A 26,780-nucleotide genomic window follows, 5' to 3' on the forward strand; every position below is an offset into this window, starting at 1 on the left:
TAGTTGGATGATGTGTCAAACTGATGGCCAATTAGCCAGGTATATCTTATGGACACCTTCAGTGTCACTCCATAAGCAGTTAGCCATATGGCAATTGATCAAGTTCTGAGCCCATTTAAGGAATTTTAGAAAATACAACAGATACAAGGGATATTAGCTAAACAAGTTTTGATAAGGACAATATTCCCGAGGTACCAATTCAGGGCAAAGCCCCATAACCAGCCTAAGAACCTTTAACTAACATCCTAGAAAATACATCCATTACTAAATTAAATAGCAAAGGAGCCTCAGTCCTTTGCCAGTGAGGAAGAATCACTCTCTTCCCCTTTTAGTTTGACTCCAACAGAGCCCCCTTGAGTTATATTCTTAGTCCAACCTATCCATCTAGCACCAAAGCCTCCAAGAGCCAGCATCTCATAAACAAAGTCTAAATTGACTTTATCATAAGCTTTATCATAATCAATCTGAAACACCAAGCCCTGTCTACTAGTAGAGTGCACTGCATGCACCACTTCATGTGCAGACACCACACTCTCTCAGATATATCTACCCCTCACAAAGGCAGACTGAAAGTCTTCCAATCACCCCAGCAAGCCTGTTAGTGAGGACTTTCGTAAAATAAAATAAAAACACAGTTGATAAGGCTAATAGGTCTAAATTTATTCATGGTCTTTGCCTCATTTTCTTTAGGGTTCAGGGTAATCATTGCAAAGTTAAGTCTAAAGAGATCAAGATTCCCATCAAACCAAACATTAAACATCTCAATTAGACCCCCTTTAACAATCTCCAAAAAATTCTAAACTACATGAAAGGGAGTCCCTCGGGACCAGGGGATCCATCTGAATAAGATCCAAACACGGCAGTTTTAATTTCATCCTCTGCAAATTTAGCCTCAAACATACATTTTCTTCTGTAGTCACGTTTTCTTTATCTCTATAGAAGTCAGGCTGTAAATGGACGACTCGTTTAGGCTCCCATCCAAATAGTTTTTTGAAATAATCTACAACTATTTTCTTCATACCTTCACTATCACTAATAGGGCCATCATCCCCTTCCAAGACATGAATCAGTTGCTTCTTCCTCCCCCTCTAGTTAGCCACTGCCTGGAAATATGCAGTATTCCTACCCCTCTCTAGAATATCTCTGTCTCTAGAGTCTAGACCTTTGTCTAGCCTTAATTTCCTCTACTTCCCACACATGCTGTAATTCCTTGAGGATGTCTTCCATCCTAATCTTGTCCTCATCAGACAGCATACCAGCCTCAGCATTAATATGTAAGGAGTCATATTTAGTCGTAAGCTCTTTCTTGTCTCTTCTAAGAGCAGCTTCTATATTTCTACTCCACCCCTTGGCCAGCTTTCTAAAAGTCCTAACTTCATGCTGCCAAATATCCACAGGGTTACTGCTGTTACATCTACTAGACCAAGCTTTCTCCACTAAGCTTTTGAAATCAGGCCTAGTCAACCACCACTTCTTAAATTTAAAACTACAACACTTTTGAGCAACTTTGACTCCAGACTCCCACACCACAGAAGTGTGACCACTCCCTGCCCTGGGTAGAACCTTAGCACTAGCCAAAGGGTAGGCAGTATCAAATTCAGTAGTGCAGAAAATCCTATCAATCTTAGACATAATCAAGTTTTCTTGATTATTGCCCCAAGTTTATAATCTACCAGACATGTTAATCTCCAACAGAGACCACATGGCAAACCACACATTAAATTTATCTGCCCACCTAAAGTTAATATTACCATTATTTTTGTCCTCTTGAGTCCTAACCAGGTTAAAATCTCCCCCAATAATGGCACAGCCAGACCAATCTAAAAGAAAAATTGTGTAGTTCAGAGAGCAAAGTCGTTTCCCCTCCTCATAAGTAGGGCCATAAACTGTGGCAATTCTGGAAACCAAGTCTTTATTCTTCTCTTTTACTAACACACTAACAAAAAACTGCCTAACCTCCCAACTAATCAAATCACAGTGGTCAAGATCGACCCCGCTGAAATACCTCCAGCACAGCCCGTGGAAGGTAGCAAATTCCACTCAAAATTTCTATTACCCATCAGGTTTTTGAGATAATTTCTAGAAAAACTAATTTTCTTAGTCTCCTGGAACCCTACAAAAACAGGATTTAAAGGCCAAATAAGATCCTCTATACATTTTTCCTTCCAGGGGCCATAATGCCCCTAGCATTCCAAAAGATCTACTGGGGTGCTTGCCCCATCTTCTCTTAACAGGAGTCCACCCTTCATTCTCTTCCTCAAGAGAGGAATTGACTCTGCCAATATTATCTTTCCCATTTTCATCAGTACAGTCACTAAACATATTCATTTTATCATTAGTGCTATTGGTCAAATCTTCTCCAATTCTCACACCAACATTACTAGTCATGTCAACTATTTCATCAACATGAAGAACATTAAATGGGTTTTTTGTGGCAATACCTCTCCTAGTAGTTGGAATCTCCAGGTTTTACTTCATCTTCAGTAGTTGAGCTTTCTTAATAGTATTCTGATTCCCAACGACCCTAGCACTTCTCCTAGCAGCCTGCACAGGCCCCCATTTCATCTTTTTTCTCCTTTTTGCACTACCTGATCCTCAGACACATCATGCTCTTGATTGGTTTTCCCAGCAAATTCCAGGTCCTAGAAAGTAGGCATGATATCATCTGGGAGATTATCATCCTGATTCATCTCCTCCAAAGGATCCTCTTGATTTGCTATAGCCAGTTCCTCAAGCTCTCCATCCTCACCACCTAGTTGTTGCATCTATGAGAAGATGAAGGTAGCAGCCTCCATCTCATGATTTTCCACAGCCATCACTAAATTACCATCCATGCCATCATCACAAACTTGATGCTGCACTTCCCCAAACACCATGCTAAACTCTTTATCAGAAGCCCCCTCCATAGATTCCTTTGGGTACCAGTACCATTACTACTCCCCATACCATATAGAGTTCCCCCACCACCTTTCTCAGGGGTTGTATGGGTAGTTGCAGAATTGCCCTGATCCTCCATCCAATCAGTGTGCATGCCCCTGTTTCTGCTTGCATCATCTCTCTTGTCATCATCTCCTTCTTCTCCATCAGTACATTTTCTAGCTAGATCAACTATAGGCACTTCCACGGTCATTTTAACATTGAAGGTCTTCCCCCAATGCCAAAAACCCTCTCAATGGGTATTTTAGCGGGATCCCTACACTGCACTTTCACCCTAACACACTCAAACAGAGATTGAAACATTCCTGTCTATCAGCAACCCAAAAGCAAAGGTACATTGATCTTGAACAGACCATTCGCACCACTTTGGAAGCAAACCCCTAACCTGGACCCATACCACTTTTAGATCTTCCATGCATTTTAGGTCCTCTTTCCAAACCTCCACATTAACTGTTATGTCTTGGTTAGTCAACCCAAAGCATGGGTACCTAGAAACCTATTCAAAAGGAATGTATGGAGGGAATTTCACCACATAAGACCATCTCCCTAAGGCTCTCACTTGCCATGGCACATTTGTCTTCTAAATGTCTAAAAATTCTTTGATCAACTCTTCCTTGACAGCTCCCCAGATTCCAGATACACAATGCCACAATTTCTCCTGTTCCCCAAAGCGTTTGGACCCAATTCTAGTGCTTCCACATGATAGAACCCTAGCCCAGGGGCAGCACTCCCTATGTATTTTGCCACTTGGTGTGTGATAACCCACAAGTATAGGGGATCAATTGTAGCCTCTTTCGATAAGTAAGAGTGTTGAACCCAAGGAGGAGCTAAAGGTAGAACAAATATTCCCTCATGTTCTGTCGACCACCGATACAACTCTACGCACGCTTAACGTTGGCTTTACCTAGAACAAGTATGAAACTAGAAGTACTTTGTAGGTGTTGTTGGATAGGTTTGCAAGGTAATAAAGAGCCCGTAAATAAAAACTAGGGGCTGTTTTAAGTAAAGAAGCAATAAAGTTAGTATAGCGAGTGTGGAGAAGTGGTGGTAGGAGTTGCGAAATTGTCCCTAAGCAATTGACTACTTTACTAGACCGATAGCAAGTTTTATGTGGGAGAGGCCATGCTAGCATGTCATCCCTGACTTGGAATTCTATGCACTTATGATTGGAACTAGCGGCAAGGATCCGCAACTACTAACGTTCATTAAGGTAAAACCAAAACATAGCATTAAGATATACTGGTCCCCCTTCAATCCCGTATGCATCAATTTCTATGCTAGGTTGAAGCTTCTGTCACTCTTGCCCTCCAATACATAGTCCTATCAACATACAACTAACCCTATGTTGTGATCCACGCGCGGCACCAAAGGACAGCAACATAACCACAAGCAAATTAAACCAATCATAGCAATTCACCAATTATCGATAGGACAACGAAAATCTACTCAGACATCATAGGATGGCAACACATCATTGGATATTAATATGAAGCATAAAGCACCATGTTCAAGTAGAGGGTACAGCGGGTTGCGGGAGAGTGGACCGCTATAGATAGATGGGGGAAGGTGATGAAGATGTTGGTGAAGATGACGGAGGTGTTGGTGTAGATCGCCTTCGCACGATGATGGCCCCGGTGGCACTCTGGCGCCACCGGAAGCGAGGGGGGAGAGAGCCCCCTTCTTCTCCTTCTTCCTTGGCCTTCTCCCTAGGTGGGAGAAGGGTTCTCCCTCTGGTCCTTGGTCTCCATGGCATGGGAGGGGCAAGAGCCCCTCCGAGATTGGATCTGTCTCTCTGTCTCTCTCTGTTTCCGTGTTCAGATTCTGGCCCTTCACCGTTTTTTATATTGCCGGTGATACGTAACTCCGATTTGGCTGAAATTTGGACACGATTTTTATCCGGATATTGGCTTTCTTGCGGCGAAAGAAGGGCACCAACCGCCTTATGGGGTGGCCACAAGGGCCCAGGGCGCGCCTGACCCCTAGGGCGCGCCCCCTGCCTCGTGGCCCCCTCGGGCATCGTCTCGCGTTGATTCTTCTTCCAAAAAATCACATATATTCCAAAGAAATCTCCGTCAGTTTTTATCCCGTTTGGACTCCGTTTGATATGGATTTTTTGTGAAACAAAAAACATGCAACAAATAGGAACTGGCACTGGGCACTGGATCAATATGTTAGTCCCAAAAATAGTATAAAAAGTTGCCAATAGTATGTAAACGTTGTAGAATATTGGCATGGAACAATCAAAAATTATAGATACGACGGAGACGTATCAGTGTGGCCTTTTCTTGACTAGATAGGCATCCACCTGATGTGCAATAGCCTTGCAGATGAAGCATTTGTTTGGTCGATCACACATTGCCCTGTGTTGTCCTGGATCCTCATAGTTGAAGGAGGTCACTTGAGCATAATCTGTGAAGTCTCCACTGCTTGCCACCTGCATCTGTGCAGAAGAATTGCTCCCCACATCAGCCTTGACCAAATTCTTCTTCTACTTCTCTTTTCCTAGCATCCCTCCTTGCCCCTGTTGGACCTGCTGCTTACCAGTCCCTTGCTTGTTCCTCGACTGCGAATCAGAATTCTGTGGTTGCACAAATCCTTGTGCTCCTGCCTGACCCCATTGGCCACCATGTTACTAAATCATGGGAGGAGCAGGGTACGACGCGTATCCTCTAGCAAACATCCAAGGAGGGGGAGCGCATTTGAAACCAAAGAAAAGAGGTGGGTACCCGAATGGCGGCATCCCTCCTGCTCCAGAATCGGCCCTTGCTATTGCTGCGGCGGTGTTGGGCGAGCACCACGACATCTCCCACGACCTCTGCCGCCAGCCATCAGACACCTCTCCAAGATCCCAGCAAACTTTGGTCTCGGCCCACGCCCTCACGACGATCGCTCACAACTGAAATTGGTGCCTATACCAAGCTGTCGGTCTTAGTTGCTAGAAAACAATCAAGCGCGGTGAACTTCCTACTGCCTATATATTTTTCTGGATCTAGACCACTACCACCCCCTCCTTAGGGTTTTGTCAAGAGCAGTTGGAGTCCCGATCTGGATCTGAGGAAGGAGGAGGAGAAAGTGGAGTCCCCCACAACTGCCCAAATTAACCAGCATCCACCTCCTCTTCTTTGCTGACAGCCGAGACCCACTCCTCCCTACTCTCCACGTGTCTGGACCCATCATCGGTTAACCCTGGCGAGTGGAATTTTGATCCTCCCCCCGCAGACCAGCAATGGAGATGCGTTCTCCTCCCTGGTTCTACCCACCGCAGGCACCCTGACGCACTGTCGACGGCGCGCCACCTCGACACTGCAGTCACCACCCCCATCTAGTTCGAGCTCGACCTGAACGGCCGCCACTTCGCCCTCTGTGCACGGGAAGTAGATGCTTCCTCCGCCACCCACCGCAAAATCAGATCCGGCGTGAGCGGCTGCTCCATCGCGAACAAGTAATTCCTCTCTTCCTGACTGGACCGCGACATAGCCCTTCGCACCAGGAGCATGCGAGCCTCGCGCGCCATACCTGTCGTCATCTCTGCATTCCGGACCGCTCGAGCCGCCACCATCGTCGCATGTGACGCCTCCCTCTGCAGCCTCTCCACCTCCGCCATCAACCTCTGGATCGCGCGCCATACCTGTCGCGATCTCTGCATCCCGCGCCGAAGACACACCGCCTCCGCCATGAGACGGCATCACCCGCGCCAATCATTGAAGCAGATCCAAACAGGCCACCCCTTGACGGTGACTGCAGAGCCACCCGGAGCCCCACTCCAGGAGGAGGGGCACAGTTAGAGGAGGAGGAGATCTTGGCCGCAGCGGCAGAGTAGCGGGGATCTACGCGGTAGGGCGGCGAGAAGTACGGTGGCGTCAGTGGTGGGGAGGGGAGGGGAGCATGCATCGCCTATCGCCCTTGAACGAATGTCTAACTTCGGAATTGTGTTCCTTTCCTCCTACGAAGGGCCACTACCAACGGACAGGCACCGCAACTTCTCAAGTTTTCGTTGCACCTACATAGTTTTGGAAAGGCATCAAAATTCCTTTGCTCCCCGGGGGCCCAACTCGGACCGGGGATGGTTTCATGCATAAGCAATACTCGCAAGGCCAAGGCCATGGCAATACCAACGCCACGATTCCGTAACTATCTTATCATAATCCATATGCAAAACATTTTCATACCGAAACTGGCTTTCTCTATCCCCTCGTCTATTCAAGTGTTCATGTAACTCCACTAGAACAAAGGAGTGATTGGATTCTATTGCCGAAGACAACATCGAGGAAGGGGCCGAGGACAATGAGGTTCGGCTGCCGAAGAACATAGTACTCATAAAGGGATGTCGACTGCCGATGAGTTGCATGCAGCACGGGAGGGAGGCTGGCGTCGATTGAGGGAGTGGCGCATGTATTGAGGGAGGGAGAGAGCGGCACGACATGCTTGTCAAACTGTACGCTAAGAGCATCTCCAACAGAGGCGCTAAATAAGGCGCGTGTGCGAAAAAACGTCCTGCGGCTCGCTCCAGTGGGCGCCGGAAATTTTGGCGTGCTAAAAAAATGCCGTGCATGGGATAAAGCGGCCTCCCGCACGGGAGTTTCGGCGATCGGCTCCACGCTCATTGTATAAAAGCCGCACCTTCTCTAGCGCCTTCTACCTCGCCCCGCCTTCTCTAGCGCCTTCTTCCCCGCCCCACGCCACCTCCAGCGCCTTCTACCTTGGCCCGCCTCCGCCGCGCCTTCTCCCCTGCCGCATCGCGCCTTCTCGCTCGTCGCTGCCGCGCCACAATGCCGTCGCATCGGCGGACCAACTCGGGCTTCCTCAGCGTCCGCCTCCGCCCTCTGGCGTCTATTGTGCGGAGTTCCGCTCTGGCGACGACATACGTCTTGGGCTCGGGACTATTTAGACCGCTCACGTGGCCGCCCGTGCATACGACGCTGTGGCGTGGCGCCTCGGGAGGCCACGGGCGCGGATGAACTTCCCCGACATGCAGACGCGCGAGCAGGCGCAGGAACTAGCGCCTCCCCCGTGACTAGTCATCGAGGAGGAGCGCCGCCAGCTCATCGCCGAGACGGATGAGCATGCCATGGCGGCGTGGCATGAGCGCTTCCCGCAGGATGTCGTCGCCGAGAACGAGTTCTGGATGCAGAGGAGGGCGGAGCGAGCCACGCATCAGGTGACAAGCGTGCGCGGAAGGAGACGCATTTACATCGTCGGACGACACTTAGGAGGACGGGTAGTTTTATTAGTATCGTTTTATCTAGCATGTATGAACTGGCTTTTAGTTTGGACTATGTGAGAAACTATGCTATGAAAATTTGAAATATATGTTGTTTCAATTTTTTCGTATGTATTGTTCAACTTTTTACAAACGGTGGCTGGCCGCGCGCGCTGTATTTTGCCGCACCTGCTAAAGCGCTATAGTGCTGTACTAAATTTTTTGCAGCGCCTGGTGAAGCAATACAAAGCCAACACTGAAAACAGATTTTCAAGGCTGACCGTTTAAGCTATATAATATTTTTAATCTCGAGAGACCAGTTTCATGTACTAATGACAACAGTTTTTTTCTCTGTCTTTCCAGGTGCAGCTGTTGACTTTATTTTTCATCCGATACGTGCCAGTTATGGTTTCTGATTAACTAGAAAACTTCCTTCGGTTAGCGCAAGTTTTACCTTAATTGCTCTAGAAGTTAACGATCCAGAGCCGTTGACGATCATGACACGTACGCACTCGTAATTGGAATCCATATTGGTAGATCGGAGCCGACCATGGAATTTTCCGATCGTGTATAAAAGGGATCGATCTGGCTCCTCGTGTGATCGGTCACGGCGGCGACGTCTCCCAAAACGTGGTCGACGCACAGGGCGGCGTTCGCCCAGGGCACGCACCGGTTCGACATCGTCGGCTACAGCGCTGCACGGGAGGCCCTCGGCGGCTCCGTCCGGTCTGGCAGCTTCAGCGCCGGCGGCTTCCTCTGGGCCATCATCTGCCGCCTCCAAGCTCCCACTCCGGCGGCCGGGCAATGTGGCCTTGCGTCGATCTCGCTGGAGCTCTCCAAGAACGCCACGTCCAAGGACATTGTCGCCATGGCCAGCCTCCGGATCGACCAAAGCAACCGCACCGGCCAATTCCCGTCTGCCGTGTGGCGGAGCCAGGAGGCCAAGACCTTTGGCGCTCGGTCCATGAGCCCCGTCGCCTGGGAGCTCGCCGTCCCGGACGCGTTCCAGAACCACGAGTCACGCTACGTCATGGACGACTGCCTCACCATACATTGCACCGTGGAGGTCCTCCAGCAGGAGCTGCAGCAGCAGGACTCCACCGCCATCAAAAACTGTCTCGTCCTCGTGCCACCGGCGCCGAGCATCTCTCAGGACTTCTACAACCTTCTCAGGGAGAGGCGGTCGCCGAAGCCGGACGTGACCTTCATCCTTGAGGACGACGGCACCGAGGTCCAGGCGCACAAGTTGCTGCTGGCCATGCGGTCACCGGTGTTCCGTGCCCAGTTCCTGCGCGGGGACATGAAGGAGCGGAGCGCGCGGCGCCTCAAGATCAGCGGCTTGACCGCCTCGGCTTTCAGGGCCATGCTCTACTTTATCTACACCGACGAGCAGCCTACACCGAATAGACGAAGATGCCCTGTGGCCATGGCACAGGACCTACTCGTGGCCGCGGATCTCTACGACCTCGAGAGGCTGAGGCTCATGTGCGAGAAGGTACTCTCTGAGAGCATCGACGTGGGCAATGTCATGACAACACTGATGTTGGCCCACGGCAGACATAGCTGTCAGCAGCTGGAGGCATCGTGCATCGAGTTCTTGGTGTCTGACCCCGACGTGTACGACACCGTGGAGGCCACTGAGGAGTACAAGGAACTCGAAAAGACATGCCCCTCTTTTATAAACGAGATCACCAAGAAAGTAGCCAAGACCGCAGTTTCCCACCACAGATCTCCATCTACTTCTTCTTGCACCAACAATGGTAGCAAGATGACAACGAGAAGCGTGTCAAAGTATACCCCGTCGGTGATGATGAGCGGCACACACGAGTTCACCATCCAATGCTTGAGTGCCATGAGAAAGACGCATGGTGTGGGTCAATACATCCGATCTAGTAGTTTTCAAGTTGGGGGTTATGAGTGGACCATAGAGGTGTTCCCTTCAGGACATAAAGAGGACATCACCGAGAGTATTGGTATCTTCATCAGGCCCTTCATTCATGACGATGATACAAAGGTAGAAGCATCAGTGACTTTAAAGCCCATTGACCCCACCGGTGAGTTGCCGCCGTTTCCTCGCCGTATTTTTACACACGTCTATGCTGGCAGGAACTGCGAGTCCTGGGGGTGGCCAAAGTTCATCATTGCAAAATATGCCAACACACACTACGTGGGACATGACGGCTCTTTCACCCTACAATGTCAAGTTGAGGTACCTACAGAGTCCTGCACTAGTGGCACCATCGGCGTAGGCACCATCGTCACGGTGCCGCCGTCAAATATGGCATGGCATCTTGAGCAACTGTTCGCGAGGGAGGAGGGCTCGGACGTAAAGTTCCTGGTCGAGGACAGTGAGATCTGCGCCCACGGGCTTGTGATAGCGACACGGTCGCCAGTGCTACACGAGGCGGTGGAATCAGCTAGCAGCAAAGACCATGTAAGGATCGATGTAATAAGTTCCATGGCTTTCAAGGCCATGCTCCACTTCATCTACACTGACGAGTTGCCTCGTGTTGATGACCTAGTCCATATGGTCGGTGATATCACAACGATGGCCGGAGAGATGCTCGTGGCGGCGTGCCGGTTCCGACTGGAGAGGATGAAGCGGCTGTGCATAAACTTGCTAGCCGAGAAGGTTACAACCGTGCTGAGTGCGCTGACCACGGCGAAGGTGGCACGACGTCACAACTGCCCGGAGCTGGAAGAATATTGTAGGCAGTACATGTCGTTGCCACACTTGACAAGTAAAGTTACAGAAACTTGTATCAACCTGTTCCTAGAATCTTAACTAGCTTACCCAGAGCTATCTGCTTGTAATCTTGGTCCACCCATAATATATTTTCGTGAAACTTAGTGCACCTGTAATCTTTTTTTATGGGAGAATTCATGATCAGCTACAAGATAATTGCACAAAAATGTTTTGTGAATGGGCGTGCCTATATGCCAGTCGCCTGAAAATAGTGTTAGGGTCAGTCATTTTATTTTAATCGCACGGGGGTGGCTCGCCTAGTCTCCGATCTGGATCAAGCTGGGGAGAAGCCTCGCGGGCGGCACGGCGCCGGCGCCGCTTGGAGATGGCAAGCTCGATAGCGTTTGAGGCGGTTACATTCCACGTTGTTATGATCGACGAGATCGATCCTGACCGTATTCTTCCTCTTGTCCATGGGCTGCATGTACGCTGCGGTCTCTGTCCTCTATGTCAGCGAACTCATGGGCGGAGCTCTCTTCAAAGACTGCTTGCTTCGTGGTCTCTCTCATTCTCGTTGTGTGCACCGCCACTTGTCGCTTCATCGTGGCCGGTGCTGTCACCGTAGGGAGACTGCACCTACGACGAGGAACCCCTCACCCTAGTGCACCCGGTTACGCCCGCCGCAGCGTCTTTCTGCCATGACCAATTGTCGCATTTCATGTTGCGCAACGCCGGCAAGGATGTCCTAACTCCATACTACCCTGTGATATCACGCGGCGGTTTCGTCGTCCTCCACCTAAAGGACAAATCCAAGTCCAAGGGATGTTTTGACTTGTGCGTGTACGATCCCATGACGGGCCACCGCATATTCCTCCCTGAACCGCCTAATACCGAGACATCTGCAATCATCACGAGTATGTCCTGCTCACCGAGGCGGACGACATCGGTTGCTCCTTCATGCTGCTCTCCATCGTTTTTAATAGATCCCGCATTAGTGTACGGACTGCAACATCCTTCTCTGCTAGTTGGGGACCTATCACTTGTGCCAACCATCGTGACTACACGGGGTGGTCGATCAGTGGCTACAACAACCCCGCCGTCCCCCGCGGTGGCGTTACCCACTGGCTGACACACGCGGGTGACCAAATCATCACCTACGACGTTCGCACAAGAACTCCAGGACATGTGAAGCTCCCGCTCACCAACCGCAGCGCAAGGCATCTCCCCTTGGCGACATCACGTGATGGAAACGTACTGAAACTGTTGGATATAGAAAGGTTCATTATATCTGTGTGGCTACAACTCCCTAGAGCTCGAATAGGTGGTGATGGTGATGGTTGGGCACTCGAAACAGTGATCAACATAGAGCAGAAACTACAGTTGTTGTACCCAGACATTATTGCTAGAGGTTGTCCTGATGTTGAGTTTGAAGGATCCGGAGATTCTTTTGGCAAGGAGATAGCGAGCGAAAGAAATATCGACTGGCTAAATGGAGTGTGGTTTGTCGTCCCAAAGACCAAGGCGGGTTGGGCATTCATGACCTTGAGGTTAAGAATAGTGCCCTCCTCGGCAAATGGTTGTTTGTATTACTGACCGAAAATGGTGTATGGCAAACCCTCCTGAGGAGGAAATATGTGGGCTCCAAGGCGGTATCCCAAGTATACTGGAAGCCTGGGGATTCTCACTTTTGGGCGGGTCTAATGGCTACGAAGAAATATTTCTTCTCCTATGGATCCTTCTCGATTAAGGACGGCTCGGAAATTAGATTCTGGGAGGACAAGTGGCTAGGAAATGCCACACTCCGGGAACAATATCCGGCTCTATACAACATTGTGCGTCACAAGGGTGATACTATTGCCACTGTAATGGAATCATTTCCGCCAAATGTGACGTTCAGAAGAGATTTAATTGGACCTAGACTCTAATCGTGGTACATCCTGCTTCAACGGTTGTCCACGGTGCAATTGTCACATGGGTCTGATGTATTTCGATGGAACCTACATGAGAATGGAAAATTCTCAGTGGAGTCTATGTATAGAGCGTTAATCCAGTCTGATGTGCCAGTTGATAATAATAAGAAGATCTGAAAGATGAAGATACCTCTTAAGAATAAAAAATTTGCATGGTATCTTCGTCGCGGAGTCATTCTTACTAAAGATAACCTTATCAAGAGGAATTGGCATGGAAGTCCGCGATGTGTTTTTTGTCATCATGATGAGACAATAAAACATTTATTCTTCCCATGCAAATTGGCTCGGTCTATATGGTCAGTCATCCAGATAGCTTCTGGCTTGTATCCTCCTTGTAGTGTTGCCAATGTATTTGGCAACTGGTTACATGGGATTGATCACAGGTTTAGAACTCTTCTTAGGGTGGGAGCGCTAGCCGTTATTTGGTCGCGTTGGCTATGTAGAAATGATAAGGTTTTTAACGATAAAAGTACTTCTCTAATGCAGGCTATCTACAGATGTACCGGGACTCTTCGTTTATGGTCCTTTCTACAACGCGTGGAGAATCGAGACCTATTTACGGAGGTGTGTACACGATTGGAGGATACGGCGAGGGATACTTTTATCCAACATGGGTGGCAACATGATCATAGGATTGGCCCACCTCCGCTTTAGGCGTTATCAGACTCTATATTTGTATTCCGCCTATCTATTTTTCGTTCTTGCAGAGGACTTTGTGTGGCTGTATGCATCTTAGTTATGCAGAGGCTGGGTGTAATGCTTAAACCTTTTAAGTAATAAAGCGCCCCTTTTCGAAAAATAGGAACGGTCACGTGGTGTTTCTAGAGGTACAACTTAGGCAAGGGTTCATAGTTTTGGATTTGGAGACAAAGTAGATGCATACTCAAGAGGAGATCTTCTCATTGTTGGAGATCAACCTACCATCTCGCCTACAAACCATGAAAGTTTTCTCCTAACTAACGACCCAAGTAAGTAGGGCAGGATGAAACATTTTGTGATGTTAGTTGTAATATTTGTTGGAATTAAACACGACTTAACCCCGTCGGCCGGTGTGTCCGGTTCATGTAGGTGCATGTATCCTAATAGGACTAGTATTAGCAAACCAAGTAGAATTGCAGGTAGCTAGGTTGACTATATATATGCTTGTCCCCTGCTTGTAAAAGAATCATCAAGAAGAAAAGCAATACAAAGGCACAACGGGAACGACATGTTCCTGTGGCCATGAAATACTTGTGCGTGCGTTTGTTTCCGGCCGGCTGGCCGCCGTGTACGTACGTGTGATTTTGGTGTTGCTTGCGGACAGATTGATCGGGAGTAGACTCAAATAAATCGTGCATAAAAGAGTTTAGAGAAAACTAAAATAATATTCATGGATATATCTGATCATAAACTTACAATATATCGGATCTCAATAAACACACAGCAAAAAATCATTGTATCAAATAGATTTTCAAGAACATCGAGGAGAACATTGTAATGAACATCAAAAAAAGAGAAGAAGCCATCTAGGTACTTACAACGGACCGATAGGTCTGTGGTAAACTATTCACGCATCATCGGATAGGCAGCAAGGATGATGAAGAACCCCTCCGTGATCGTTGCCCCTTCCAGCAGAGTGCCGAGAAAGTCCTCTAAATTGGATCTCGTGGTGTAGAACTTGCGGCGGTGGAAAAATTGTTTCGTCGACTCCCCTAGGGCTTTTTGGGATTTTAGAGTATTTATTATAGAGCCGGAGGTAGGTCAAAACGATGCCCGTCGGCCCCACTAGAGACCAGGGCGCGCCGGGGGCCTCGAGCGCGCCCTGGTGCCTACTGGGCCCCTACTTCATCTTCTAGTTCCCTCCTGAAGCTTCCAGGGTCCCTTATTGCCAGAAAAAAAATCTCCAAAAAATCTCGTGGCATTTGAATTTCGTTTCGTATTGATATTCTTCAAAATAAAAAAAACAAGCAAAAAACAGCAACTGGCACTGTGCACTAAGTTAATAGGTTAGTTCCAAATAATGATATAAAGTTGCTTGTAAATGTATATAAAACATTCAAGATTGATAATATAACAACATGGAAGAATAAAAAATTATAAGATAATAAAAGTTAGTTGTTTAGTAGAAAGTTTTTTGTGATACAAGAAAAAAATGTCCCTAGGCAATTGGTAACTAGACCGCTAATCATTATTACAATTTTATGTGAGGGAGAGGCGTGAGCTAACATACTTTCCGTACTTGGATCATATGCCACTAGTAGAAAATGGGGCTTTTGTCCCGGTTGGTAAGAGCCTTTAGTCCCGGTTTTTGAACCGGGACTAAAGGGTCGTTACTAATGCCTCCCCCCTTTAGTCCCGGTTCTTACACGAACCGGGACTAAAGGTTGTCCACATGGACGCAGCCTGCACCAACCGGGACTAAAGGAAACTTTATGATATTTTTTTTTGAAATTTTTTTTGCAAATTTTTTTATTTTTTTTTTATTTTTAAATTTCTGAATTATTTTAACCTCTAATCTCTAATCACCACCCTCATCACTGCTCAGTTTAACCTCTAATCTCTAATCACCCTCATCATTCCAAATCATCTAACTTTCCGGACGGTCACCCATCCTCTCACTACTCCAGCCAGGCACGCTTAACTTCCGGGTTCTATTCTCCCTCGTTTCCAAGTCTGCACTTGTTGTTTTCGTGACAATAGTAAGATGTCAATTCTATTAACCCTCAGGAATTTAGCTTGAGCATGAAGTGACACATTTCACTGTTTGAGTTTGAAACTATTGTTTTAAAAAACAATAATTATTTAGTAACACTAATATTTCTGGAATAATTAGTTTGACCATTGTTTGACCACTGTTTGACCACTGTTTGACCACAGTTTGACCACAGTTTGACCAGATTTGACCAAAATTCAAAAAAACTGAAATAATTATTTAGTAACACTAATATTCTAGAATAATTAGTTTGACCATTGTTTGACCACAGTTTGACCACAATTTGAAATTTTTTGATTTTTTTGCCTCTCCAGATCTTAAAAGCCCCGTATCTTTTTTTCTGTTAGGTTTTTGAGGATTTTGAAAATGTTTAACATGGTTACCCCGATGAAATTCGGATGTAACTTTTCGAGTAGATGATTTTTCATATAAAAAACTTTTTCATCCGAGTTCGTATGCAAAAGTTATGCCCATTTTAATAAATTCCAGAGAGATTTTGCAAATAAAGTCGAAATTCATGTTTGTTAATTTTCCCAACAACTAGACCACATATAACATGGGAAACTTATTTTATTTTATTTTTTTGACATTTCCATCATTTTCTTTTGTTTTTTCTAAAACTGAAAAGGCGGTCAGGTGGGGGGGGGGGTAGAGTTTGATGGGCCCTTTAATAGCAAAAAGAATTTTTCATAAAGAATGTTTTTGTTTGACATTTTAATAGCAAAAAGCATTATCATAAGGATTTTTTTGTTAGAAACTAAAATAACAAAATCTGTTTTTGAATAGAATCATAAAACACAGTAATATTAAATAGCAGGAAAAAGAATCACAGAAATTTCAAAGAATTCAAATTTGAAAACTAATGGCACTAACAGAAAGTTTATAATTTTTGTGACCTAAAAGCAAAAAGAATTAAAAAATAAAATTTAATATCATAAATAAAAATAGCAACAGTAAGTATTTTGTTGTAAGTAGAAACAAAATAAAATAAATAAAGCAACAAAGAAAAAAAGTGCCATCTACTGGGCCACCACGGCCTGAATATGACTAGAAACCCAACCATGGGCCAGGATTCAGGCCCGCAGGTGGCCCAGTAGGCCCACAGGCACACAGTGTACGGTTAGGCCCGAAAGCCTGCAATTGAGAGGAGCTCGAGAGGGTGGGCGCAGCAGCGCTTATAAACCACTCTCGAGCTCTCTCAACTAGCGAGGTGGGACTAAACTTTGGCCTCGACGCGGGCAGCACATGCCCTTTGGTCCCGGTTGGTGGCACCAACCGGGACTAAAGGACTAACCTTTAGTCCCGGTTGGTGCCACCAACAGGTACTAATGGGCATCGCACCCTTTAGTCCCGGTTCGTGGCACCAACCGGGACTAAAGGGCCCAGGTGAACCGGGACTAATGCCTTAGCCGCACGAACCGGGACCAATGCTCACATTAGTCCCGGTTCGTGACTGAACCGCGACTAATGTGAATATTGCCCTGTGACGAAAGCCCTGTTTTGTACTAGTGTGCACTTATGATTGGAACTCTAGCAAGCATCCGTAACTATTAAAGATCATTAAGGTAAAACCAAACCATAGCATTAAGTAACAAGTCCTCTTTACTCCCATAAGCAACAACCCCCTTACTTGGGTTTGCGTTTCCGTCACTCATGCAACCCACTATAAGTGAATTATGAATGTATTGCAACACCCTGCAGCGGTAATCTCACATGCTTGCGCGGCAGAGAGGGCTCCATAGGACAACTCCAAAATAATATATACAACTCAACCCAATCACGATCATCAGTCAAACCATAGGACAAAACGAATCTACTCAAACGTCATAGGTTGTCCATACATCATTGGGTAATAATATATAGCATCAAGCACCATGTATAAGTAGAGATTACATCAGTTAGAAGAGGTGTTACACTGCTGCATAGTGGGGGGGAGAGTTGATGATGACGGTTGTCGGTGTCAAAACCGGCAGATCTCGGGTAGGGGGTCCCGAACTGTGCGTCTGAGGATCGAAGGTAACAGGAGACGGGGGACATGATGTTTACCGAGGTTCGGGCCCTCTTAATGGACGTAATACCCTACTTCCTGCTTGATTGACTTTGATGAGCATAGGGGTTACAAGAGTTGATCTACCTCGAGATCGTAATGGCTAAACCCTAAATGTCTAGCTTGTATGAATTCTGATAGCCTCTACGAACTAAACCCTCCGGTTTATATAGACACCGGAGGGAGCTAGGATTGTATAAAGTCAGTATACAGAGTAAGGAAACTACACATCCGGATGCCAAGCTTGCCATCCACACAAAGGAGAGTCCCATCCGGACACGGGGGAAGGCCTTCTATCCTGTATCTTCACATTCCATCAGTCCGGCCCATGTCACATTGCCCGGACACCCGAGGACCCCATAATCAAGGACTCCCTCAGTAGCCCCCGAACATGCCTTCAATGACGATGTAGTATCCGGCTTTATGTCTTCGGCTTTGCAAGGCAGGTTCTCCATCATACTTCAGATTGACGATAGTTCGGCTTCACATTAATATATTCTATTGCCTCTTTGTCGCTGTCGCCTCGGCTTCCACGCGTCAAACGAATGCGAAGGGTCTAAGTATTTTTTTTATAATAAACCCCTTGCCGTGTAGGTAAGGCATGTATTTAAAGAGATTAGATCTCAGATGCCATTCCACACGACATGGAAATCCTTAGAACTCGCCATAGGAAATCGTCCAAACATGGCTGGCGTTCCCAGTTCCTCCTCACGCCCCCCGTCCCTCAAAAAGGCGATTGGGAAAGCTGCAGACGCAAGGATATCTTCCTCCCGCGGATCTAGTCTCTGTTCGGGCTGGATTAACTTCCCTCAACGGCAAAGCCCTGGTGGAGAATTTCCCCAATCCTACCGCAGAGGAGCGGGTGTGCTTCGTTTCCTTCCTTCTGAGAGGCATAGGACTTCCTATCCATCCTTTCCTCAGAGGTCTCCTGGAGTTCTACGGTCTCCAGCTGCACAATCTGACGCCGGGCTCCGTCATGCATATCGCGGGCTTCATTGCTCTTTGCGAGCTGTTTCTAGGCTGTGAGGCTCATTTTTGAGCTTTGGCGGAAATTTTTCTGCCTCGTCCCCCGCTCCCAGAAGGGATCCATATTAGAGGTGGGCGGCGCCAAAGTGTGGCGCAAAGCTGGGACAGGTTACCTGTCCGGCACTCCGAAGAAGGCATCCGAAGAGTGGCCCTCAAAATGGTTTTATATTGAAGAGTCGTTCTTCCGGTCCAAATCCGGCGCGGACTTCCCAAATTCTCCAGTGCCCCTTTAAAGAAGCGCATCAACTGGCGTCCCCGAAGCCTCAAGGAAGAAGACAGTGCGGAGGTTAAGAGGCTAGTCAGCAATATCAGAGTACTCGCCCACTCCGGACAATCTATAATAGAGGTAATGGAGGTTTCCATAACGCGATGTGTTCAGCCGCTCCAATCCACAGGGCTTCCTATGTGGCATTACAACAGGGAGAACGATGCATCACACTGTCTGCGCAATGGTCCAGACAATTTTGCCGCTTTGGCTACCATCTTAGATAACCTTTAGAAAGGGGAGAAGGAAGACTTCGCTCGCCTGAAATGTCGGGAAGGTTTTTCCATGTATAACCCCATCAACTGGATGAGTTTTTCTTTGATTATTGGCTTCACTCAATCTCTTTCCTGAGTCATGCTAGCCAAATTTAATCTGGCTATTTTTAACTAGAGTGGAGAAAGGTCATCCAGGGGGTCTACATCTACGCTCCGCAGCCCGAGGACCATGTTCGAGACATGGATCCTGGATTTGAAGAAGATCCGGATATATTTATAGAACTTAAGGAGGGGGTCTTTTATCAGGCGAGCCATGACGGCACGGAAGTGGCTATTATAGCCGATTACCCCGGCCTTCTCCACTCCTCCCATGTAAGTACCAGGGAGACATCTCCTCAAAAAGAGTTTTCCCCTTGCGCCTCACCCACCGCACTGTCTCATTTTCCAAAGGAGCGACGCTCGTCTCGCCAAGCTACAACAAAGGCATCCTCTAAGAAGGTGACGCCCGCGCAGGGCGAGTCTTTGAAAAGAAAAGCAAATGGTGATATTGCCGGGCCCCCGCCTTCATCAAAGAGGTATAGTTTTTTAACATGCACTCGGTGGATAGACCGGACTATGAAGTTTTCTGCTGTGCCATATTTTAGGAGGTGCGTACGCCGGACTGTATCCAGGGACCTAGCCGGCCATGCACCGACTAATCTGGTCCGGACCCTGCCACAAGGACTAGGGTTGATACAGGCGCAACGCCAGATTGTCCTCTCCAAGAGGATTCAGATAATTTATCTGCCACCAATTCCGAAGTGGGGAGCACGATGAATCATCGGCGGCGGAAAGAGGCCATGCGCGACCCAAGTTTCACCGAAGAGGCGTTCAACGCCCTCAGCTCTGCGGTTGCATATATCTGAGCTGCTCGGGATGGACTTGCTGGAGCCAGTCACCAGCTTTCAAAGGATATGCGGGTAAGAACTTTGTGTAGATTCAGTAATCATATGCTAGTAGCCCCCGAGACTTGAAGCAGTTGGCCCAACTGATTTAAGGGTCGTTATATCATCAGGTACTCACGGAGAAAAATAACACATTGCCCAAGGAGTTGGAAGAATGCCGGACCAAGCTAACTGTTGTCACCGCTGAACTAGAAAATTTAAAGAAATCCAAGAAGGCACCTGACGGTAAGCACAACAGTGTCCGTCAAATACGATTCCGTTCCAACAATGATTTTTAAATATGCATTGTTTTGTTTACAGCGGCAGGATTGACAGATCAATTGGAGGAGAAGCTAATGGCTGCTTAGGAGGACAAAAAACATGCCGAAGGGCAAGAGGCCGCTGGTCAACGTGTATTGACACGGACCATTGCTGAGAAGAACAAACTACAGGATGCGAACATCAAGCAAGCCGAAGAGCTAAAAATGTACGAGCCCAGCTGTCGGATGCCTTGAAGGAGAACAGAAAGCTGAATGGTGGCATATTCAGTATGTCTTTTAACCTGTCTTACATACGACCCCTGATGGAAAGTTTTACAAAATTGTTCCTGTAGGTTTGTTAACTGGGCGGCCCGAGGGAGAAGTGTCCGGATTTCAAGGTGACCTACTGCAAGAGCTATCCAAAGTGCACGAGCGAGCTCGGAAAGCCATGAGGAACATGGCTAAGGCTTTATGGCCATCCGATTCTCCTCCAGAAATTATGGAGGAGCTCGTGAATGTATTCAAGAGAGCTGTACGCCGCTTTGAACTATGGAAGGCATCATCATGTCGAGAAGGTGCACGAGAAGCCTCGGCCATGGTGAAAATGCGGTATACCGGACTTGATCCGAATTATATGGCCCGAGTCGGACCTCGGGGACCAGACGGACAAGAAATTTTGGTTAGCTTGGTGTACGACCAAGTAAAGACAGCCGCCAAATTTTCACAACAGGACTGTAAACTAGACAGCCTTATAGATGGTATAGATGAAGAGTATGCGTTTGATTCCATGTAACAATGTACTTTATCACCAAATTTATCTCCGGCCGAACTTTGAAAAGATTTTCATGGTAGAGCTTCCGCTTCAACCTTCGAAACCCAAGGTTTAGAGTGTTTCCGAATACTATACCTGTGGTAAACACCAAGTATGTTCGGAAACAAGGCAATCCGGTCATGATGCTTGAACAGACAAACTGTATTCGGGGAGTTATGTTACATTAGTTTTCAACGTAAGAAATATCTTCCAGAGAGAATAGTTCCGTTAGGGGTTCCTCTCCCTGTGTCAGCATGTGTATTTATGCATGCTTAAGCTGTGATGCTAAAAAATCACAGGAAGCTTTATATTTTGGGAGCTTATATTGCAACGAAGGCAGTACGTCGTTTGTCCGCCGACCAATTATTCTCTTAAGAACACTAGCTTTCGGCTTCACCCGTCTGAGGTACATGTCCGGATAACCCGGTTGTAACAATCGCAGAGGTGCTCCCTTTATGCCCTAGCCGAACAAGCGGGAACGTAGGGCATAAGCGCAAGAGCTAGGCAACCCAGCTTGGCAAAAACTTAAGTCGTCATAGAGGTGCATATAATGGCGAAGAAACAACATATATGAGAAGATGACACATATATATGGTCAGCTTGATTCTCAATAATAATAATAAGCTTCTATTGAAAGAATCCCCCAGTTATGGTGAGGTGTGTACATTTAAGGATGTATAGCCCTCAAGTGTGCGACTTACCCGAACACAAGCTAGAAATCGTATAGAAACGAGAAAAAGGGAAAATTGAAAAGGAGTAAAAAGGAACGAAAAAAGGTAAATGTCCGGACTTGGGCGTAGAATCTTCGGAGCCGGGCAGCGTTCCATGGGTTCGGCTCTAAGCGAGTATCTGATGCATTGTGAAGGCTATAGGCTCCTCCAGTGAGAACTTCATCTATAATGAAGGGACCCTCCCATTTGGGCTTGAGCTTGTCCTTTTTCTTCTCTGGTAGGCGTAGAACGAGTTCACCGATATTATAAGTCTTTGCCCGCACTTCTCTGCTCTGATATCTCCGAGTCTGTTGTTGGTAGAATGCGGAACGGGCCTTCGCAACATCGCGCTCCTCCTCCAGGCCGTCTAGATCGTCCTGCCGATCGAGCTTGGCTTCTCTCTCTTCATATATGTGCACTCGAGGTGAGTCATGAATAATGTCGCAAGGCAAGACAAACTCTGCGCCGTACACCATGAAGAAGGGTGTGTATCCGGTCGCACGATTGGGCATGGTCCACAGCCCAAAGAGTGCGGAATCGAGTTCCTCAACCCAGTGCTTGTTTGATTCCCGTAGGGATCGCACTAGTGTGGGTTTGATGCCGCTCATTATCAGGCCGTTAGCCCGTTTGACCTGACCGTTTGTTTGAGGGTGATATACGGAGGCATAATCGAGCCTAATGCCCAGGTTAGCACACCAAGTTTTCACCTCGTCGGCCGTAAAGTTAGAGTAGTTGTCAGTAATAATGTTGTGCGGGACACCATAACGGTATACGTCACTAGATATAAATTATATCACCGGTCCGGCTTCAGCCACTTTTACTGGTTTGGCCTCTATCCACTTAGTGAATTTATCCACCATAACCAGCAAATATTTCTTCTTAGGGCTTCCCCCTTTAAGGGGTCCAACCATGTCTAGCCCCCAGAATGTGAAAGGCCAAGTAATGGGGATTGTTCGTAGGGTAGTGGGCGGCATATGGCTTTGATTGGGAAGAAGCTGGCATCCAACACAACTCTGTACGAGGTCCTGTGCATCTGCTCGGGCCGTGGGCCAAAAGAAACCTATGCGGAAGGCCTTACTTACAAGGGCCCGAGCTGCGGCGTGATGGCCGCCAAGACCAGTGTGTATTTCAGCCAAGAGCTGCCATCCCTCCTCTTCGGAGATACATCTTTGAAGGACTCCGGTAGTACTTTTCTTGTAGAGTTCTCCTTCATGAACTTTGTAGGCTTTCGAGCGTCGAACAATACGACGGGCCTTATTCTGGTCATCAGGGAGCTCCTTCCTATTAAGGTAGGCCAGGAAAGGTTCAGTCCACGGGGCGATGACAGCCATGATTTCATGGGCCAAAGGCGCCATTTCGGTGCCCGAGCCCCCGATGATATCATAATTGTGTTCGGCATCTGGGGGTATGATCGGCTCCGGACTAGTGTTGCCGCTCTCGTCCTGCCATACCACGGATGGCTTGAAGAGCCTTTCCACAAAGGTGTTAGGTGGGACGGGGTGGCATTTAGCGCCATTCGAGCAAGGATGTCCGCTGCTTGATTACTGTCTTGTGCTACGTGATGAAACTCAAGCCCGTCGAACCGAGCTGATAATTTGAGTACGACATTGCGGTAAGCCGCCATCTTTGGATCTTTTGCGTCGAATTCTCCATTTATTTGGGATATTGCGAGGTTCAAATCCCCGCGCTCCTCGAGGTGTTGTATGCCCATAGAAACAACCATCCGGAGACCATGCAGTAGTGCCTCGTATTCGGCTACCTTATTAGAGTCTGTGTACATGATTTGTAATACGTAACGGACTGTATCCCTTGTCGGGGATGTTAGGACGACACCAGCCCCCAATCTGGCTAACAATTTAGAGCCATTGAAGTGCATCACCCAGTTGGAGTAGGTGCCGTACTCTTTAGGGAGTTCGGCTTCTGTCCATTCGGTGACAAAATTGGCCAACACCTGAGATTTAATGGCTCGGCGTGGCTCGTATGTTATTTCAAATGGTAGGAGCTCGATGGCCCATTTGACAATGCGGCTGGTGGCGTCCCGATTGTTTATGCTATCATTGAGTGGTACTTCGGAAGCCACCGTGATCGAACACTCTTGAAAGTAGTGTTGCAGCTTCCGGGATGCCATAAAGACCGCATATGCTATCTTTTGGTAGTGTGGGTGTCGAGATTTGCATGGTCTAAGGACCGCTGATACATAGTACACTTGCTTTGGAGTGGGAATTTGTGTCCCTCTTCCTCTCGTTCAACGACGAGCACCGCGCTCACCACCTGGTGAGTTGCAGATATGTAAAGCAACATAGGTTCACCGACGTTTGGTGCGGCAAGGAATGGGTTGCTTGCTAACAAAGTTTTTTATTTCTTCCAATCCGGCTGTTGTCGCATCCGTCCACGTAAAGTGGTCGGTGCGTTGGAGCAGGCGATAAAGTGGCAGTGCCTTTTCTCCCAACCTGGAGATAAAATGGCTCAAAGCTGCCACGCACCCGGCTAGTTTTTGAACCTGCTTTAGGTCTGTTGGCATTGCCACTTGTGACAGGGCTCAGATTTTGGCTAGGTTTGCTTCGATTCCTCTATTGGAAACAATGAACCCAAGCATTTTTCCGGCTGGAATGCCGAAAATGCACTTTTCGGGATTGAGCCGTATGTCATATGTTCGGAGGTTGTCGAATGTGAGGCGTGTGTCGTCCACTAATGATTCAACGTGCTTAGTCTTGATGACTACATCATCTACATATGCCTCAACCGTCTTGCCAATTTTCTTTTCCAGGCATGTTTGAATCATGCGTTGGTAAGTGGCGCTGGCATTTTTGTGTCCGGAAGGCATAGTGTTGAAGCAGAAAGGCCCATACGGGGTGATAAATGATGTTGCGGCCTGGTCGGATTCCTTCATCTTAATTTGATGGTATCCGGAGTATGCGTCAAGGAAACACGGTGAATCATGTCCTACAGTCGCATCAATAATCTGTTCAATGCAGGGCATTGGGAAGGGGTCCTTACGGCAGGCCTTATTAAGGTCTTTGAAATCGACACATAGGCGCCAGAATTTATCCTTCTTCGGCACCATGACCAGGTTTGCTAGCCAGTCCGGATGTTTGATCTCTCTGATGAACCCGGCTTCGAGTAGCTTAGCTAGCTCCTCACCCATAGCTTGTCGTTTGGGTTCGGAAAATCGCCGTAGCATCTGCTTGACTGGTTTGAATCCGTTTACTATGTTGAGGCTATGTTCGGCCATTCTGCATGGGATTCCCGGCATATCCGAATGGTGTTAGGCAAATATGTCCCAATTCTCGCGCAGGAACACACGTAATGCGGCGTCGATCGTCGGATCCAGTTGTGCCCCGATGGAAGCTGTTTTCTTGGGGTCCGTCGGGTGAACTTGAATTTTGACTATTTCGTCTGCTGGCTTGAAAGAAGTGGACTTTGTCTCTTATCGAGGATTACGTCACCCCTATCCATTGTGGAACGCAAGGTGGTTAGCTCTTCGAACGCAAGGGCCTCGGATAATGCCTCGAGGGCCAAGGATGCGGTTTTGTTTAAGGCGCGGAGTGCTATGTCTGGATTGCTGGTAATAGTGATGACTCTGTTGGGCAAGGGCATTTTGAGCTTCATATACCCGTAGTGGGGTAGGGCTTGAAAGCGTGTGAATGCGTCTCGCCCCAACAGGGCGTGATATCAGCTGTTGAAAGGTGCCACGTGAAGGAAATATGTCGTAGAGGCAATAATAAATTTATTATTTATTTCCTTATTTCATGATAAATGTTTATTATTCATGCTAGAATTGTATTAACTGGAAACTTAGTACATGTGTGAATACATAGACATAACAGAGTGTCACTAGTATGCCTCTACTTGACTAGCTCGTTGAATCAAAGATGGTTAAGTTTCCTAGCCATAGACATGAGTTGTCATTTGATTAACGGGATCACATCATTAGAGAATGATGTGATTGACTTGACCCATTCCGTTAGCTTAGCACTTGATCGTTTAGTATATTGCTATTACTTTCTTCATGACTTTTACATGTTCCTATGACTATGGGATTATGCAACTCCCGGATACCGGAGGAACACTTTGTGTGCTACCAAATGTCACAACGTAACTGGGTGATTATAAAGGTGCTCTACAGGTGTCTCCGATGGTACTTGTGGAGTTGGCATAGATTGAGATTAGGATTTGTCACTCCGATTGTCGGAGAGGTATCTCTGGGCCCTCTCGGTAATGCACATCACTATAAGCCTTGCAAGCAATGTGACTAATGAGTTAGTTGCGGGATGATGCATTACGGAACGAGTAAAGAGACTTGCCGGTAACGAGATTGAACTAGGTACTGAGATACCGATGATCGAATCTCGGGCAAGTAACATACCGATGACAAAGGGAACAACGTATGTTGTTATGCGGTTTGACCGATAAAGATCTTCGTAGGATATGTAGGAGCCAATATGAGCATCCAGGTTCCGCTATTGGTTATTGACAGGAGACATGTCTCGGTCATGTCTACATAGTTCCCGAACCCGTAGGGTCCGCACGCTTAACGTTCGGTGACGATTGGTATTATGAGTTTATGTGTTTTGATGTAAGGAAGGTAGTTCGGAGTCCCAGATGAGATCGGGAACATGACGAGGAGTCTCGAAATGTTCGAGACGTAAAGATCGATATATTGTAAGGCTATATTCGGACATCGAAAAGGTTCTGAGTGGTTCGGGTATTTATTGGAGTAGCGGAGAGTTACGGGAATTCGCCGGGGAGTATATGGGCCTTATTGGGATTTAGGGGAAAGAGAGAGGGGCTGCCTAGCGCAGGTCGCACGCCCCCCAAGGCCTAGTCCGAATTGGACTAGGGGGAGGGGCGGCGCCCCCTCCTTCCTTCTCTTCTTTCTTCCCCTTCCTTCTCTCCTACTCCTACTACTTGGAAAGGGGGGAATCTTACTCCCGGTGGGAGTAGGACTCCCCAGGGCGCGCCATAGTAGAGGGCCGGCCCTCCCTCTCCTCCACTCATTTATATACGGAGGAGGGGGCACCCCATACACACACAAGTT

At 47.5% G+C, this 26,780-nt stretch overlaps 1 protein-coding gene and 1 pseudogene across 1 annotated transcript; both read left to right on the forward strand.

Moving 5' to 3' along the window:
• Positions 1–8,728: 8,728 nt before the first annotated feature.
• On the forward strand, positions 8,729–10,982 carry LOC123168913 (BTB/POZ and MATH domain-containing protein 1-like). Its single transcript, XM_044586777.1, has one exon. It carries the CDS (start codon positions 9,006–9,008, stop codon positions 10,920–10,922), a length of 1,917 nt encoding a protein of 638 aa, XP_044442712.1. The 5' UTR covers positions 8,729–9,005; the 3' UTR covers positions 10,923–10,982.
• An 8,895-nt stretch (positions 10,983–19,877) lies between these two features.
• The window catches only part of LOC123171531 (putative receptor-like protein kinase At4g00960), a 71,651-nt pseudogene continuing 64,748 nt past the window's right edge, over positions 19,878–26,780 (forward strand).

This window comes from Triticum aestivum, chromosome 7D (assembly GCF_018294505.1).
Source record: "Triticum aestivum cultivar Chinese Spring chromosome 7D, IWGSC CS RefSeq v2.1, whole genome shotgun sequence".
Lineage (NCBI taxonomy): Eukaryota > Viridiplantae > Streptophyta > Magnoliopsida > Poales > Poaceae > Triticum > Triticum aestivum.

Excerpts from the sequence above, each read along its gene's own strand:
- LOC123168913 (XM_044586777.1), top strand. The coding sequence starts at position 9,006 with ATGGCCAGCCTCCGGATCGACCAAAGCAACCGCACCGGCCAATTCCCG.